The sequence below is a fragment of the Bufo bufo genome, chromosome 9 (genome assembly GCF_905171765.1).
Source record: "Bufo bufo chromosome 9, aBufBuf1.1, whole genome shotgun sequence".
In the NCBI taxonomy this organism is placed as follows: Eukaryota; Metazoa; Chordata; class Amphibia; order Anura; family Bufonidae; genus Bufo; species Bufo bufo.
Genome location: NC_053397.1, coordinates 205,710,870 through 205,730,529, shown reverse-complemented (window position 1 = coordinate 205,730,529; position 19,660 = coordinate 205,710,870). Strand labels below are relative to the sequence as shown.

Below are 19,660 nucleotides of genomic sequence, written 5' to 3'. Positions count from 1 at the left end.
CGGACCTAGTCAGGTGATCGGGTCATTATCCGTGATACGGTGCACGCACATGGCCGGTGCCCGTATTGCAGACCTGCTGCCTATGGTCGTGTGCATGAGGCCCAAGTCTTTCAGGCTGGGAAAGGCAACTCCATGCAATGTGGCAAGAGGGATGTAAAATTGAAAAGTTGCACATTACCGCAGCGAGCCAAAATTGGCGACTTTCCTTCAACGTGACAAAATAGATGCAAGTCGCATAATAAGTTCTCCTTTATGTTTTGCATGTTGCAAAAGCCAAGAGACTAGATTTCAACTGTGCCGAAACTACAACTCCCAACAAGCCTACAGCCGCAGGACAAAAAGGTGAGCGCTTCTGGACGAGAACTACTAATGGGCAGCGAGCTGACGCAGAAAGAGGGACATATAGAAAATACGAAGATGTGAGTATAGATGTGAAGGGAGTAGCCGGAGAGCAGCCACATAAGAGCTGTTTATGGAGGGGATGGGGGCGGGGGGTGCACGTCACAGACGGTCCATTTACCAGAGCAGGACAAAGCCCCTCTCATACAGCAGTAACGAGCCACAGCAAACCCGGATATTAAAGCTTCTCAGCTTTTCTGGCTCCTTTAACATAACATGGCCGAGATTAGATCACATCGCAGAAGACGACCAGAGACCTGCAAAGCACTGACGACGACGCGCCCCCCTTCCCCTCCGATGTCCTAGGGGTCTGTATACACTTCCACAGACTATCAGGCCAAGTTGTCTTATGCTGGGTTGAATATCTTCACAGGGGTTACTAGATTCAAGAAGACCCTTGTAGAGGGGGGTGGAATATGCGAAATTGTATAAAACGAAAAACCCGTCTGTTGCCCACAGCACAGCTTTCATTTCCTAGGGCCCGTTCACACGGCGTGTTTTACAGCACAAGTTTGGCGTGGACAGCCGTGCCAAAATTCCACCGAAAAAAAATGATAAAAAAAAAACGCCGGCGGCTGCGTCCAAGAGGGAACGTGTCCTTTCTCTACGTGGCTTGAAGCCTCTGCGATCCTCGGCGCAGCCTCCCATTGTAGTGAACGGGAGGCAGAGAGGACGCAGCTGCCGACGAGTTTTCGGTGAGGCTGTCCGCGCCAAAATTTAGTGGTAAAACCTGCTGTGTGTGAACGGAACCTTAGGCTGGATTTGTGATGAGGATTCTGCACCAATTTACAGTACGAGAAGCAGATCTTTTTTAAATCATCCACAAGAAGGGGGTAGGGGGGGGGGGGGACTCAATGCATGCACGAATTTTCAAAGGTCTGGACCTTCTAGTGCTCTTGAAAAAAAATAAAAGCGGCGCTGCGAGCGGTTGCTATAACCAAAAAGGCAGTTTTTCTTTTTGAGAATCTCATAAATCTGCCCCCTGTGTGTACAATGCCCATTAGGATGTATTCACACACGACACGATTTTGTTGCAGAAATTTCTGCGACTGAAAAATCTGTTCCATTCATCTGAATGGGGTCGTTCTGGCGGTAAAGACGTGATTTTCAGCAGCCCCATTCAGGGGACTGGAACTGATTTTCAGTCGAAGAAATGTCTGCAAACCGGCCACGTGTGAAGGCAGCCCTAGGGTCCATTCACGCATCCGTGTGTGTTTTGCGGATCCGCAAAACACGGACAGCGGCAATGTGAGTCCCGCATTTTGCAGACCGCACATTGCCGGCACTAATAGAATATGCCTATTCTTGTTCGCAATTGCGGACAAGAATAGGACATGTTCTTTTTTTTTTTTTCGGGAACGGAATTGCAGACATAATGCTGCCCCATAGAAATAAATGGGTCCGCAATTGCGGACGTGTGAATGGACCCTTATACAACGAAGGCACAGTTCAGTGGACTGTTCATCAGTTCATCTCGTTTAAAAAGGAGCCGTCTCCTCTCCCGACAGGTCTACGTTAGTAACTACTTGCATTCCCCATGCAATAATTATGAAGCCTCTATTCTCATGACTAGCCTGTGGAATTCCTCTTTTACACCTACTAAAAAGATATAAATAACTCGTCTGCAATAAAGGCCCAGACGGGCGTTACCAGGTGGGGATAGGGAGTGCCCCTGCACCGTCTGATACTATCAGAATCAGTGCTGCCCGGGGACACAGCCCCATCTGCCAATACCCAGAAGGACCTTCAATGCAGGCTGCTGTTAATTCAGTCAGAAACTTCTAGCAGGAATATTAGAGGAATGGCACAACAGAGAACGATAATAGATGCTCCAGAATTGTTATTCCACGGGACATGCGAGTTGGAGAGGCGAGAGGTCCTCTTTAACAGTAATAAGGTGTGAGGGCCAGAAACAAACACAAAAAAATAAATAAAAATAACATAAAAAGGGAAAACTAACTAAAGTATGGGGCAGCTCATTTATCGTGGTGTTAATTGGTTTTGTGAATGAGCCCCTACAATTAGCACAGAGACCACAATTCACAGATAAGCGGCACCACGCCAACAATGACATGGGGAGGGGATTCTCTCGTATTATGCTCATGCTTTGGGTGTATTCAAGACGTCAGCAAGAAGTGTGAACTAGAACGTCTTAAAGAGGTTAATACAGAATAAAGCAGATGAATGAAGCACAAAGCCTTCCTACCAGGGTCATGCGATCCGCACGCAGGTGGGTCTTCTGTAGGCAGGGAAGCCGCCGTCTTGCACACAAATCTCTGCTTGCACAGCTGCACGCCGTAGTCCGAGGAATCCAAGGAATCTCCAGTATTATCAGTGGCTGGAGACAGCGGCTCGCCCGGACCTGGCAGGCATCCGGGTCTGGCGGGTACTTCCGGCACGTCGTGTCCAAAGTCAGCGGCGGCCAGGTCGGAGGAGGTCTTGGGGCAGATGTAAAGCTCATCATCCTCCGGGATTGGATTGTACCAAATTTCCCCTTCGTCGTCAGCGTCATTGTCTTCGCTCAGGTCAGAGGTGCGGGTAGGCACGGGTTGCGGAGTGGCCGGTGCGGAGGGCACGGCCTCCGGCACTTTGCTGGACGCGTCTCTGTCCGCTCGGGACAGCTGCAGGACCGTCTCTTTAATGACGACATGAGTGGAGTTGCCGGTGTGATGGCTCCGTTTATGGCTCTCGCTCACGTGATGGGACTTGTGGGTGCTCTGCGTCAGCCAGTTGCGTTTCTTTGAGACGGTGATGTGGTTGTGCTGGAGGTTGTGTTGGTTCACCTCGGTGACTTTAAGGTCCCGCCTGATGACCATCGAGGTGTAGGTGTTCTCGATGAAGTCTGCACCAGAGATAAGGGGGGAAAAAAAAAGATAAAAAATAATAAAAGTAATGAGACTCATTAGGTCATTCGGTACAGTGATCATAATGTCTACGCAAAGTGTCTCCTCCTGCAAAAATGGTGGACATGCTTTATGGGGAGGGTCTAAAGGACGACTAGCGGTATGAAATATAACAGTCACCAAGTGAACCGGGATGACACAACCAAGTGCACTAACGACATCTGGGTGGTTGAAGAAACCACCGCCTCGACGCATCCGTATATCCAGAGGATGCAATATACTTCTACTCATTAGCTTGTATGATTGACCTCTGGGGCCTCCACAGAACGGGGGTCTCGTGCCTCCTGTTGTAGTCCACAAAGCACAAACATTGGCCCAGCTTCAGGAGACATGGGCCCCCATTCTGTGGATGACTGATGAAGGGGAAGGGGGGGGGGGGCGGCTTAGGCTAATTTTTGTAATAATGGCATTGTGATTTTCCAGCGACTAGCTACCAGCTTTGCATGGATACAAGAAGTGTCTCCAAGATGCTAATGAAAGGGCTTTTCATTGACTACCAAATCATCTGATCATTGGGGGTCCAACCAGTTTGACCCCCCAAAAAATGATGAGCAGAAAGGGGGTATGGTGAACACTGGCGAGCTCCAGTTCCAACCACATTTAAGGACACAGTCCTAAAAATCCTACTCTACATATGTGAAGAGATGTATAATAAATGACATACAATAGTCAGGCGGTCCCGGTATAGACCTTGGGTCAAGGTCCAGGTCCTTCCAGCTACATCTCACATGGACAGAGCTTGGAAGGGACTCAAGATCCAGCAATGTACCCTAGGACAAGGTATGCACCTATAGGTAGCTACTCAGCAAGTCAATGGCTGCTGCACTGAACAGCCTTGAAACAGGACTAGGGAAATCAGCCAAAACCAGAGACCCACGAACGGCTTCCTCCTAATTGCCTCCTTTCATGATGTTAGTCCCGTCCCTGCACGGCGCCCGTCCTACATTCACTGTCAGGCGGCACTGCCCCGCTGCATTAAACCCTTGTTTACCCAATCCCTTTTATTAAGGTCGCCTGTCTCTAGGATAACACCCAGATTCCACCAGGCCTTCTGCAAAGCACAATGCTCCCCTGGCCTCACGTTCTCCGGGAAGCTGAATATTGCCAGGATATAATTTGGCCATTCAGGTTATTTGAAGCCTTTGACGTTGCGCTGGGTACGATACCACGGGCAGGTTTCTACTTGTGCTGCATTCCAGCTCAGTGCAGGACTGTAACGAGTCGCCATCTCCAGCATCGGCTGATGATTAACCAGAAGTTGTATTAAATCAAGACTACTCCGTCTATTCAGCACCAGACATGTCCCCGGCTCGGGGGGTAATGATACGGTCACACTTGCGGCAGAGGATTCCGGCAGGCAGTTCCGTCGCCGGATCCGGCAATACATATGCAAACTGATGGCATTTGTCAGACGGATCAGGATCCTGGTCTGTATGACAAATGCATTGAAATGCTGGATTTTTTTTTTTTTTCACATTTTTTGCAGTCTGAACATGCGCAGACTGTAATGCCGGATCCGTTTTGCCAGAACGTTCGGCATTAATGCATTTCAATGGGGGAAAAAAATAAATAAAAATGGAGGATCCGGCAAGTGTTCTGGAATTTTGGACGGAGAAAAAACTGCAGCATGCTACGGTATTATCTCCGTCCTGATCAGTCAAAAAGACTGAACTGAAGACGTCCTGATGCATCCTGAACGGATTTCTCTCCATTCAGAATGCATGGGGATATAACTGATCAGTTCTTTTCTGGTATTGAGCCCCTAGGACGGAACTCGATGCCGGAAAAGAATAACGCTAGTGTGAAAGTAGGCTAACAAAGCAGAAATACATCAAAATCCACCCAAAAAAAAAAACAAAACACAACACTAAGGCCTCCTGCACACGACCGTATGGCTTTTTCAGTGTTTTGTGGTCCGTTTTTCACGGATCCGTTGTTCCGTTTTTTGTTTCTGTTGTGTTTCCGTTTCTGTTCGGTTTTTCCGTATGGCATATACAGTAATTATATAGATAAAATTGGGCTGGGCATAACATTTTCAATAGATGGTTCCGCAAACAACGGAACGGAAACGGAAGACATACGGATGCATTTCCGTATGTGTTCCGTTTTTTGGCGGACCCATTGACTTGAATAGAGCCACGGAACGTGATTTGGGGGCAATAATAATAGGACATGTTCTATCTTTAGGCTCCATTCACAAGTCCGCAAATGGGTCCGCATCTATTCCGCAATTTTGCGGAATGGGTGCGGGCCCATTCATTTTCTATAGGGACGGAATGGATGCGGACAGCACACAGTGTGCTGTCAGCATCCGCATTTGCGGAGCGCGACCCCGATCTTCAGGTCCGCAAAAGATAGAACATGTCCTATTCTTATCCGCAGCTTGCGGAAAAAGAATAGGCATTTCTATAGGGGTGCCGGGCGGGTGTGTTGCGGATCCACAAAACACCACGGACGTGTGAATGGAGCCTTAAACGGAACAACGGAAACGGAATGCATACGGAGAACATTCTGTTTTTTTTGCGGAACCATTGAAATGAATGGTACCGTATACGGAACGCAAAAAACGGCCAGTAAACGAAGAAAAAAAACGGTGTGCAGGAGGCCTAAGGCTCCATTCACACGTCCGTGGTGTGTTGCGGATCCGCAACACACCCGCCCGGCACCCCTATAGAAATGCCTATTCTTGTCCGCAAGCTGCGGACAAGAATAGGACATGTTCTATCTTTTGCGGAGCTGCGGACCCGAAGATCGGGGCCGCGCTCCACAAATGCGGACAGCACACTGTGTGCTGTCCGCATCCATTCCGTCCCCATAGAAAATGAATGGGTCCGCACCCGTTCCGCAAAATTGCGGAACGGATGCAGACCCATTTGCGGACGTGTGAATGGAGCCTAAAAGAAATCAAGTTCTACAATTTTATTATTTATCCAAAAATTGTTAAAAAATGATTTTGGGGAAAGAAAGCTGGGCGACAAAAGAACCCCCCAGCCAGCTTTATCCCTCAGGAATTTTTTTTCTTTTTTGGGGGGGAGGGGGGGGGGGGTGCAAGCCCTGTTTTATTAGGGGTCCGTTATTGTCAGAGCTTGGGCCCTCTGGAACTCTGGGGAAGTCCCAGAGATATGACCCGCGCCCATCTGACAATGATGGCATATTCTAGTGACGTGCCATCAAAGTCCGAGATGGGCCAACCCCGTTAAATCTGAAAATGTGGCCCTTGGATCAGAAAAGCTTTTGCATAACTGCCCTAAAAGGCATCAGACAAACTTTGCGGTGTGTGCAAATGTGGTGGGTTTTGCTTTTTCATGGTTTTACATTTTGTAGGTACAGATGGCGCAGAGGGTAAAGACACAGAGGAACTGAAATGTTAACGGCCTCTTCGATGAGTGACCTTTGGGTTGTTTGCTTCCTCTTGGTATCTTATGCACGGAGCTATTTTTATGACCAAAGTGACCTGGATGTGAGAAAGGCCCCCGTGTGCGGCGGCCGCTCGTGGCTTTAGCACCAGGAGTCAGTCATGGAATGGATCTCCATACAGACCACAGACAGTGGCGAGGGTCAGGTGTGCAGATCCAGCAGGTTCTATCTGGTGCTGCTGAACTATGGAGGAGGCAACAGGATCAGACAGATAAAAATCCTCCCCATAGACCTCACATGGTTGGTGGATGCCATCAGCATGATGAGGGCAGATCCTTGCATCAAGGGAGAATTGCAGGCACCCGGAGACTGGTCAGGGAGGACTATGGAGAGAATATCAGGCTGGGTTACGGCAAACTACCTTTTATATCCACCTGAAAGTCAAGGAATTTAAAGTAGGAGGACACTGGGCCAGCAAAACCCATCTGCAAGCTAAAGCCAGCTACATACAATCCATCCGTACGGTGTCAGCCTAAAATCCAATCTAATGTGTATGGGGGCTACCTGTCTGTCAGTGAAGACCAGAATCAAGTATGTCAAATTTCCACATGTTGAATCCTTTGTCCCTTAGGAGATAAGGGGCGCCCATGTGTCTGGAAGGAGCTGATCCCCCCTCCCCGTGGCCACTTTGCATCAGTATTTAGAAACCAAAACCTACAAAGAATAAACAGAAAGACATACACCTCTACCAGATTTTGGACGCACTCCTGGTTTAGGTTTACAAATAATTATGCAAAATGCAGACCAAATACTCATGCACAAAAAATAACCAACAATGGCAGTAAAAAAATAATAATGGAACTCCTAGCTTTTTGTGCATGCCTGCTGACAAGTATGATGCTTACAGTGGTGGTCTCTACTTGCAGCTCTCCTGCCATTGCAAAACTGACAGCCACGATGGGAGTTGTAGGTTTGCAACAGCTGGAGAGCCAGAGGTTAGAGAGCGTTGGCTTATAGTATGCCAGAGCCAGCTGGGAGTTGTAGTTTCCCAACTTTACAACAGCTGGACAGCCAACCACTTGATAAAGGGGGCAATGAACCCATTCGCAGAAACACGTCAGAGCGTCCTATTGGTGGTGACCGACAGCGACAAAGCAAACTGACCATCTACCTAGAAATCTGCGTATTTGGAAGGGTCGCACACAACGCTCTTTACAAAAGGGCCATTGAAATCAGTGGAGCTCTGCTCAGAAGGCCGTGTCAGAATTCCAGCAAACCAAAATCTCAGAGTGGAGCCAAAGGGGTAGGTTTTTTTGGAAACCAGCGGTGAGCCAAACACACGGGGGGTCTTTACTATGCTGGTGCATAGGAAAGTTGCAAATTGTGTTGCATGTGCCGGTTTGCATCAAAATTGGCAAATTTTTTGCTTTTTCCGACACCCTCGCCACTTTTCCAAAACTGAGTGGGATGAGGCTGGCAGGAGCTCTGCGATCCAAATGATTTACCACGTAGCTCATATTACACCAGAAATCTACTTCTGCTCATGTCCGTTCTGTGTACGGACAGCACAAGATCTGACACATTTATTCGGAGACGCGCATCTCTTGATAAATTGGTCAGGTCTCCCTCCTGCACGATTTTTGCTAATACCGGATCAGGTCTTTAGTAAATGACGGCCAAAGGGCTCTACTGAGGAAACACCTGACCTTCATCTAGTACAGAGGATGGCTGAGCGGGAGTCCAGCCCTGTGCATTTCATATGGGAAGAATAGCAAGGAACTTGCAAACTAGCAACATACAGTCCTGATCAAAAGTTTAAGACCACTTGAAAAATGGCAAAAAATCATATTTTACATGGTTGGATCTTAACGAGGTTCCAAGTAGAGCTTCAACATGCAACAAGAAGAAATGAGAGTGAGACAAAACATTTTTTGAGCATTCAATTAATTGAAAATAACGAATAAACTGAAACAGGCTGTTTTTCAGCTGATCCCAATTTTAGGACCACATGCCTTTAAAAGGCCAAATCTGTGCAAAGATGTGGATTCATTGTCATTTTCTGTCAGGTAGTCACACGTTGTGATGGCAAAGGCAAAAAAACTCTCCCTTTTTGAACGTGGTCGGGTTGTTGAACTGCATAAGCAGGGTCTCTCACAGCGCGCCATCGCTGCTGAGGTGGGACGCAGTAAGACAGTCATTTGGAATTTCTTAAATGATCTTGAGGGTTATGGAACAAAAAAGTCAAGTGGAAGACCCAAAAAAATTTCATCAGCACTGAGCCGGAGGATCCAATTGGCTGTCCGTCAAGACACTGGACGATCCTCAACCCAAATTAAGGCCCTTACTGGTGCTGACTGCAGCCCCATAACCATCAGACGGCATCTGAGACTGAAGGGCTTCAAAAACAAAAAAAGTCAAAGACCTCGTCTCCTTGAACGCCACAGAACTGCTCGTTTGGACTTTGCAAGAGAGCACCAAACATGGGACATTCAAAGGTGGAAGAAAGTTTTATTCTCTGATGAGAAAAAAAATGTAACCTTGATGGTCCTGATGATTTCTAACGTTACTGGCATGACAAGCAGATCCCACCTGAGATGTTTTATACGTGCCACAGTGGAGGGGGCGCCATAATGGTCTGGGGGGCTTTTTCCTTCAGTGGAACAATGGAGCTTCAGGAAGTGCAGGGGCGTCAAACGGCCGCTGGCTATGTCCAGATGTTGCAGAGAGCATTCCTCATGACTGAGGGCCCTCGTCTGTGTGGTAACGACAGGGTTTTTCAACAGGATAACGCTACAGTACACAATGCCCGCAGGACAAGGGACTTCTTCCAGGAGAATAACATCACTCTTTTGGCCCATCCTGCGTGTTCCCCTGATCTAAATCCAATTGAGAACCTTTGGGGATGGATGGCAAGGGAGGTGTACAAAAATGGACAACAGTTCCAGACAGTAGATGGCCTTCGTGCGGCCGTCTTCACCACTTGGAGAAATGTTCCCACTCACTTCATGGAAACGCTTGCATCAAGCATGCCGAAAAACGAATTTTCGAAGTGATAAACAATAACGGCGGCGCTACTCATTACTGAGTTCATGTTTGGAACTTGGATTTCTGTTTTGGGGGGGGGGGAGGGGGGGGGGTAGTTTTTTTTTGGAGGTGTGGTCCTAAACTTTTGATCAGCTGAATAACAAACATCCTGTTTCAGTTTATTCGTTGTTTTCATTAAATTGAAAGCTCAAAAAATGTTTTGTCTCACTCCCATTTCTTCTTGTTGCATGTTGAAGCTCTACTTGGAACCTTGTTAGGATCCAGCCATGCTAAATAGGATTTTTTGCCATTTTTCAAGTGGTCTTAAACTTTTGATCAGGACTGTATAAAGGGTTTCCAGTCTCTTGAAATGTATTGACTTATCCTCAGGATAGACTTAATATCTGATCGGTGAGGGTCCGACACGACACACACCCCACGATCAGCAGTTCCCTGCAGCCTCCGGCACTGGAGCTAGCACTTTTATTGAAACAGCAAGCAGACAGCGCTGTTCAAAGTGTAGTGGCCGCCCTGGGGTAGTGCAGCACGCTTCCTGTACCATTCAAAGTGCTAGATCCAGCACCAGAGGCTGCAGGGAACAGCTGATTGGTGGGGATCCGTGGTGTCAGACCCTCACCGATTGGTTATTAATGGCCTATCCTTAAGATAAGTCATCAATATAAAAAGTCTGGAAAACCCCTTTAAGGCTGGATTCACACAGGCTGTTTTAATGCAGCTCTAACCAAAGCCAGAAGTGAATCTAAAAGAAGATGTGCTTTCCTATTCACTGTACTTCTCAGTTCCACTGGATTTAGCTTAAAAAAACAAAACAAAAAAACCACACACATTAGAAACTGCATGTGTGAATCCAGCCTGAGGGTTTTCACCACTGTTCTGCCGCCCTCCAATAATGACAAGAAACCTATGGGGTGATTGAGAAGAAGCATGCTCCTTGAGATTGTCCAGTGCGTTGCAGTCCATAGGACTATGCCGAGTCCTGCAGCCTTCCTGGACAACACGGCTCTGTGCGCTCTAGTGACGTCACACCTTACACTAACTGAACACTACAGTCGGTGAAGGCGGCGCCGTATAGTGCGAGGTTTGTTTTCCCTTCCATCTGTCGAATAAAGGGCCATTTAGTAAGTTCTGGCCGCGAGCGGGAGCCAAGTTTACTGCTGCCGCTGCGCTTTCTGCATAAAGGCCCTTCACTTCAGTGTTATGATAACGTGATATCAGCAATGCTGATCAAGCCCTGAGGAGAAGGGCTGCACCGCGCTCAATGCCAGGAGGTAGCGCTGCAAGCCGGCATCATGGCCGTCAGGTCAAAACGTAGATGTCAGCATTTCAATTTCTGCTCATTATATTTAGGCTACTTTCACACTTGCGGAAGAGGATTCCGGCAGGCATTTCCGTCGGCGGAACTGCCTGCCGGATCCGGCGATCCAGACGCAAACTGATGGCATTTGTCAGACGGATCCAGATCCGTCTGACAAATGCATTCAAATACCGGATCCGTCTCCCCGGAAAAACCGATCCGGTATTAATTTGTTTGCATTTTTAAAGGTCTGATCGGAAAGCCGGATCCGTTTTGCCGGAACACTTAATGCCGGATCCGGCACTAATACACTTCAATGTAAATTAATGCCGGATCCGGAAAGTGATCAGTATTTTTGGCCGGAAAGAAAACTGCAGCATGCTGCGGTATTTTCTCCGTTCAGAAAACATAAGAGGGACTGAACTGATGCATCCTGAACGGATTGCTCTCCATTCAGAATGCATTAGGATAAAACTGATCCGTTTTTTTCCAGTATTGAGCCCCGAGGACGGAACTCAACACCGGAAAACAAAAACGCAAGTGTGAAAGTACCTTTAGAAGTCCTTGACTCCTCCAGGATCTCAGTACCCCATTTAGTTGCTTTTTTTAATGTTTTATCTGAGCGACGCACAAAATGGCTCCTAGAAGAGAGGACACCCAGCTTTCCTGGACTCCTGAATGGCCAAGACTTCTTCAATATCTCTCATTCTAGATGGGTCAGGACCCAAGAACAGTAAGGCTAGGGCTACACGGCAACAAAAAGTGTACAACTACACTGCAATATTTATTGTAATGACCGCGTCATGCTGCAACAGTCGCACAAGAATCCGCATTTTTTGCGGTTTTTTTAAAATGTATGGGTCTGCACCCAAGCTGCAAAGAAGGTGGTTCAGGTACTGACCAAAAATACAGTCATGTGAATGGGGCCTAAGGCTACACGGCGGTCTTTGCCGCGATACCTGTCGCACTGCAGTCAATGAACTGAATGGGATCACAGCAAGACTTGCGAGTCGTTCAGTTTAGATCAATGACTGTACCGCTACAGAGTGATCCTTGGTTGCGAGTCTAGCTTTACCGAGGTCACCCAGCTTTCCAAGAAACAGAGAAAAATGTCAGGCTTTGGCTACATGCACACAAACGTATTTTGTTTCCATGTCCGTTCTGGGTTTTTTTTGCGGATAGGATGCAAACCCATTCATTTCAATGGGTCCGCAAAAAATGCGGACAGCACACAGTGTGCTGTCCGCATCAGTATGTCCATTCCGTAGCCCCGCAAAAAAAATAAAAAAATAGAACATGTCCTATTCTTGTCCGTTTTAGGCATTGTTACAATGGATCCGCAAAAAAAATAAAAAAATTACGGATGGCATATGGAGGTCTTACTTTTTTTTTGCGGATCCGCAATTTGTGGACCGCAAAACACATACGGTCGTGTGCATGTAGCCTTTTCTTCATTAATAGAACTGACTCAGTATCTCACCAACTTAATATATCGGAATAGCGGAGCCCAGTAACGCTTGGCGGCACTTTCTATAATAAGGGCTCTTACACATGAGCGTATGTATTTTACAGTCTGCAATTTAAGGATCCTCAAAATACGCATAACATCCATGTTGCACCCGCATTTTTTGCGGACATATTGGCGTCAATAGATTTGCGGATTGCATTTTGCAGGCAAGTATAGGAAATGTTCTATCTTCTTGCAGAACGAAGACCCAGATGCGGTAAGCGCACGGATCCTCGTGTGATTTCCACATCTGTATGTCCGTTCTGTAAAAAGATAGAACATGTCCTCAAAATGCAGCCCAAACCAATGACTACCTGGAGAAAATAATAAAATAAATAAATAAATAGGACATGGATCACATCCGTATTTTGCAGATCCGCAGTTTGCAGACCTCAAAAAGGACACGGTGGAGCGCATGAGGCCTTACGGCGTATACCCTGGAATGAACAATTACAAGATATCTGAATGTCCCACTATAAAAAATAAAAATAAAAAAATATAAATCTTCCTGAAACTGTCAGATAAGCCCGGGGGGCCTGTATGAACACGGCTCCAAATTCCTGGTCTGCTCTGCCTACCGCGAGGAGCTCTGAACATTTGGCACCGGAAAGCAGGGATATTTACATTCACGGCACGGCCAATAACGCACTAATCCGCAGGAGAGATTTTATATTCTGCTAGTGATTATGTTTCACCCCTGATCACCAGGAGGATGAATAACTGGGATCAATGATTTTGCAGACAATCTGAACCATATTGAGAAGTGGTAAAAAGCCTCAAACTAAAGCAGTGGCCCCAAAAAAACAAAAACAAGCAATCCCCAATCCAATGCACGGGGAAGGTCAGACGCCAACTTCTTGCCCTGACTGCCAGAAGCTGCTATCCCAGGCCAGAGATGCTTCAGGATTGATGCTGATCCCCAAACTGATGCAAGACTACAACTCCCAATAGGTTCGGCAGATCTGCAAAACACGGATGCCACCCGTGTGCCTTCCGCAATTTGCGGAACGGAACAGGAGGCCCAATATAGAAATGCCTATCCTTGTCCACAAAACGGACAAGAATAGGACACGACTTTTGCAGGGTCACGGAACGGAGCAACGGATGCGGACAGCACACAGAGTGCTGAATTCAAAAGAAATGGACGGCACTGTGCTTACGTAAAGGTCCGGGTGCACGGTTAGCAGGTCGGATCCCCAGCAAAATGTAGTAAATAAACCGGCACTCCGTAATTTCGTTGCAAAAGATTTCTTTTTATTCGTCACCCATGTGTGACGAATAAAAAGAAATCATTTGCAAAGAAATTACGGAGTGCCGGTTTATTTACTACAGCACACTGAGTGCTGTCCGCATCTTTTGCGGCCCCATCGAAGTGAATGGGTCCGCACACGAGTCGTAAAAAATGCGGCTCGGATGCGGACCAAAACCACAGTCGTGTGAATGAGCCCTTACTGTCAGTACTACCTATTCTGTCAGTGATGGCGGCAGGGATCGCCTACATCAGTTCTGTCCGGTCAGTTATCTTACGCCAAACACAATCAGTGGCAATTTGGCTTTCCAGCACACCATTGCCTAAAATGGGAATGTGGCCGATCCAGCGAACATGCCAGTAAAACACGCCAAAGGTAAACGCAGCAGTCGTCTGCATATACTGCACAAGGTAAACTACATCAGATTGCTTGACGTGTGAACGCACCATTGACGGGCTCCACACCGAGAGATCAGCGGCGCTAGAGAGGAGATTGAGCATTACATTGCAGCCGTTCAAAGAAATGACCATCCACAGTGCACAGGCAATATCAGCCCCTATGTACCTGCCCGGTATTGTAGCTCAATCTGTTTCACTTAAAGGGGTTGTCTCCCTTTAGCACATGGCATTCGTCATGTAGAGAAAGTTAATACAAGGCACTTACTAATGTACTGTGATTTTCCATATTGCTTCCTTTGCTGGCTGGATTCATTTTTTCATCACATTATACACTGCTAGTTTCCATGGTTACGACCACCCAGCAATCCATCAGCGGTGGTCGTGCATGCAAACTAGGGTGAAAAATTGCTGGACTATGCACACTCCCGTGGTACCGACCACCGGAGAGACCAGCTCCTTTTCCTACAGTGTTCAAGCACGACCACCGCTGGGTGGTCATAACCATGGAAACAAGCAGTGTATAATGTGATGGAAACAAGAATCAAGCCAGCAAAGGAGGCAATATGGACAATCACAATACATTAGTAAGCGCCTTGTATTAACTGCATCTACATGATAAATGCCGTTTGCTGAAGGGAGGCGAACCCTTGAAAGGAGTATTCCAATTACGTTAAGTTATTCCCCATCCACAAGAAAGGAGATAACTATTCTAGTGGAGGAGGTCCTAATGCTGAGACCCCCACAGATCACAAGAACGGGGACCCCAATACCCTGTGGAGCCCTCTGAAATAGATGGGGTGGACGGACGCATTTCTTATGGCGTTCCAGAGATAGTAGAGCACAGCGCTCAGCTGTCTCTGGAACCCCCACGTAAATTAATCCCCGACTGGCCGCTCCGTTCTCTGTTTTTTTTGGGGGGGGGGGGCTCCCTATTCTGTGGATAAGGGATAACTTAACATAACCGGAATACCCATTTAAAGAGGATGAACTTCAATACTAGACACAGCCAAGAGTGGTGCCATTCCCATCTAAGCAATTCTCTAACAAATCCTGGTAGTTACCAAACGTAGATACATTTTCCCCACTATTCAACCTAAGAACAGTTTCATCACTGAGGTGGGAGGCAGGAAATGCCTCATGTCTCATGGTTGTCCTCTGCCACAGGCGTAAAGATCCTTCTTATCACACCTAATGATCCAAGGGTCTGTGTACATTGTGGTCTGTTGCTGCAATTACCACCAAACTTTACAGTATTCGGGAAGTTCTTGCAAAACCGCTGAAAATTTTGCAGTAATCGCGGCGATAATTTGACTGTACCATGTGAATAGCCGCCCACAATCTCTATGCTAATCTCTTCCGCTGGTCACAAAACTGGGGCTACATGGAAACAGCCGACCAGGCAAAACTGGAAAAGTCATAGCGTTATCCTAAGGCAGTGGTGAAACTACGACTCCCAGCGTGCTACATTTATTTCTATGGAGTTCTGACCGAGCAAGTATGCATCCTGAGAGTCGTAGTTTCACCGCAGCTGGAGTGCCGGAGGTTGCCCTAAGGCAGTGATCGGCAAACTGCGGCTCTCCAGCTGTTGCAAAACTACAACTCCCACCATGCCCTGCTGTAGGCAGTCTTTGCATGCTGGGAGTTGTAGTTCTGCAACAGCTGGAGAGCCGCAGTTTGCCGATCACTGCCCTAAGGGAACAAGATAGCAGACAGATAGGAAATTAGGAATATCTAGGAGCCCAAGACGCTGCATTTGACCACACACCGATTTCACCCTCCTTTACTAAAGAAAAAATATAAAATGTCAAGACTCCGAAACAAAACCGCTTGCTGCAAATAGATGCCAGGCGGCACACTTCCTCCTAAACCCCCAAGAGAATCCTCCACCTAATTGTCTAACCAAGGAAGAAACTGCTACCTGCACCCCTACATCATTTTAGCTTGGAAACTGATCCCCGACTCAAATCCCTCATCCGAAAACTACGATGGATATTTCCCTCTGGTTATAATGCTAGGCTAAAAGCAAAACAGCAACCCGCCATAAAAGATTACTCCAAACCAAATCCCAGCATGGGGCGCGGAGAGGTTGATGGGTCCTGGGCACGGAGCTCAGCTACATCTTTATATGGTATTAAACGAGGCAGAGGGAAGGCAGGAATTTGCTTTGTTTAGTCTGGACCCCAACACTTTCTGCTTCCTATACCCAAAAGTTACAAACAAATCCCAATACATTGTATCTACAGAAGCAGAAAGTCTGATGCATTGTATCTACAGCACAAGTAAATCAAAGTATCCTAAAGAAGAAGGCGAAGGAAGGGGGGGGGGGGCAATCTGCTGGCTTGTAGTAAAACCAAGGAGCATATTTTCCGCTCCCTTGGCAGGATTGCCTTACAGTATGCGCTGTGTATTTGACCACAAAGACTTTATATGCACATAAAGCAAGCACTGTGCTGCTGCAAAAAAAATATTCAACCAAGTCCCTCAATATAGGAAGAATACCAGAGATGCATGCAACAGGGAGGACATCATATGCAAAGACAAGAGATCTATAAGGACCAGGTTCCTCATGCAATCCCAAGTTGAGGGACACAACCCATCACCAAGTCACCCATTAGTAAGGACACCTTGGAAGGAAGAGAAGATGTAGTAGTCATCGGTTGGTCAGGCCTGGAGCTGGGCCCGTGCCCTGCTCTCCTACCTGATTTTTCCTGGAGAAGCTCAGGTTTGTTGCTAGCCTCCGACTTGCCCGAGCTGCTGCCGGCGCCGGCTTTCTGGGAGGATCCGATGAGCCGTTCCTTCATTTCCAAAGACAACAAGCGCCCTTTGTACATCCACTTTTGCATTTTCTTGACCGTGAGTCCCGAAGGTTTGGGTGAAGCGCTGCCCTGGTCTTCCACTATGGCCTCCTCATCATCGCTGCGGAGGCCAGGTGTCTTAGGAGGGCTCCGGGTGGCACTCTCGGAGGCTCTCCAGTTCACGGTGGACAGCATGTCTTGGGGGCTGCCCTCGCCGCTCTCCACATCCGCCTGGTGGCCAATAGAGCCCTGACTGTGCTCGTAGCCGCACTCAGAAGACAAGCTGCTATTGACGGGACTGTACTTGACCTGACTGTCACTATGGCACTTATGTAACGGCTCCGCCGCCGGCAGGGAATACACCGTATCCAAGCTTTTGCTGATTCTACGGATTCTGTTAAGCCGGGCGGTCATCAACGCGTTCAGCGAGGCCAAGTCGCTGCGGGACACTTGCTTGGGACTGGCCTCATCAGACGACCACACGTCACTTTCGACAACCCTTGCGGAAGACTGCGAATAGACGCTATCCTGGGACTGGGAGCTGGAGGGACTAGTTTCTAGTCGGGTGCCCACCTTATTGCCGGGGCGTTCCAAGGGCATGTCATGCATGGCATGAATCAACAAGTAATAGGCCTCCTGCAACTGAGACCGGAGGCGGTCAGTCTCCAGGTATACGTCCAAACCGCCTTTCCTGTCCTGGTGGCCATAGTCGGTCCTGTGCGTGAAGGGGGTCCGCGGGGACAGCACTTGCGTCTCCGTGCACAGGTTATTGCACCGAGATTCGTGGGTGCCAGCGACCAAGAGGTTCTCGTTATCGTAGTAATCCTCCTCCTCGCTGTCCTCGGAATGGTTTCGGGGGTAAAAAGAGCCTCCCCCAACAAGGGCCAGAGGGGGGTTATGGCAACTGACTGCGTTCCCCGAGTAATTACACTGCTCAGACGCAAAGAGCCCGACCCGGGGGTCGTGGGGGACCCTGCTCTCTGGCATATGAGGGTATATAAAATTCAGGGGGGACGGTGCGCTGTGAGGGGGCCAGTGCTCCTCAAAGTCAGGGCTCAGGCTATAGGGGGCACTATTTGGCGGTTTTAACGGAGGGGCAGAGAGTATCTGATGGGTGCTATAGTCACAAGAGAAAGGGGGTGCACAGGAGACTTGGGGTTCAAAATCCAGGCTGCTGATATTGCTGTAGTGAGAGTGCCTGCACCCCACAGATTCTCTGCACCCCAATGCGGGGTGATTGTCATTGTTATTGTTGTGGTTCTGGGGGCTCCATCCTCCGGGGGTCCCTGCCCTGATATTGGGGGGGTGCACTAGAGACCCCAGTAATATCTCCACGGGATCCCCCACCCCGCACTCCATCCCTTGCCCGGTGGGGTCACCCCTGCACCCCCTAGGTGGCTCTACCAGGGTGTCTATGGTGTAAGCACCGGGAGATCCCCCGGTAACGACCCCATTGCACGTCTCGGGGGTCTCTCGCCTATTGGGGTGTCCGCCCCCGGGCTGCTCTTTACCTTCTCCGTTAGAGAGTCCCCCCGCCGACCCCTTCTTGGATCTTTTCCCCCGCAGTTTGGATAAAGTCCTCCGCAGAGGATCAGCCATTCCTTCCTAGCGCCCTCAGCAAAAGCTGCCCCGGGCGGCGGAGAGTCCGTGAGAGCCAGGCTCCATAGTGCCCAGTGTCCCCGGGCGGCACACTGCATGTACTGGGGAACGTTGTGGCGAGTGTCCCGGCCGCCGTGTCCGCTCCAGTCCCCGGCTGTGCGCTGTGTGTCCCGGCCGCTCACCAGGGCTCCTCTCCCTGCACATACTTGGAATATTTCAGGGGTGAGAGGCCGAGAGTCGGCGCCTGCGCAAAGCGTGAGAGGGGGCGGGGCCCGGCCTGTACGCGGCTGCTGGTGAGAGACCAGGTTGTCGTGTCACGTGACCTGCAACCTGCGTCTCGTCAGCTGAGGTGAGGAGGAGAACTCTCGGCAGCATCATGGGATTTGTAGTTCCCGGGGGTGGCGTATCCATCTGGATAGTCGGCATAAACTACCCTGCAGCCGAGCCTGCTCTATATAGTCTCAGTCTTCAGCTGAAATGTCTGTGTATAATAGGACAGAACTGGCTTAGTTGCCCATAGCAGCCAATCAGATCCCACCTTTCATTTTGGACAGCTCCTTTGGAAAATGAAAGCTGGAATCTGATTGGTTTCTGTGGGCAACTAAGCCAGTTCTACTTTACACCAGTTTGTTAAATGACCCCCTATGGATGCAAGTGTGCCAGTGCACAAATGGCCCCTTATATCGTGTGCCAGTACAAAGAATACCCCCTTTTAGTGCCCCCCAGTAGAACTAATGTGACTATAGTACCCCCCCCCCCCCCTTATACTATGTCCCAGCACAAAAATGTCTCTTTTTGTGCCTCCATAGTTATCCCACCATGCGTCCCCGTTAAAAAGAGCGCCCTCCTAACCGCCCCCCATCCTGATGACACACAATGGAAGCATTCATTGCCCACGGCCCTGCCGGCACCCCCCGCCAGAGGCAGTCGCCTCTCCTGGCCTCATTGGTGGTGCACCCCCTGCTGACACTGAGGGTGGAGAGTGCACTCTGGCAGTCGGGTAGCTAAGGCGACCATCCGATGCCCAACGAGTATCATGCACAGGTCCTAATTCCATCACGTTACCCATTGGGTGTCAGATGGCTGCCTCAGAGTTCAGTCAGGGACCCCAGA

At 48.7% G+C, this 19,660-nt stretch overlaps 1 protein-coding gene across 1 annotated transcript in view; it reads right to left on the bottom strand.

Moving 5' to 3' along the window:
• SYDE2 (synapse defective Rho GTPase homolog 2) overlaps positions 1–18,778 on the bottom strand; it is a 46,043-nt gene extending 27,265 nt beyond the window's left edge. Inside the window, exons 1-2 of the mRNA XM_040407920.1 lie at positions 16,852–18,778; positions 2,606–3,241 (exon numbers count right to left, since the gene is read on the bottom strand). Of these exons, the coding sequence (XP_040263854.1) occupies positions 2,606–3,241; positions 16,852–18,547 (2,332 nt within the window). The 5' untranslated portion in view covers positions 18,548–18,778. The remainder of the gene's footprint in view (positions 1–2,605; positions 3,242–16,851) is intronic.
• Between the last annotated feature and the right edge of the window lie 882 nt (positions 18,779–19,660).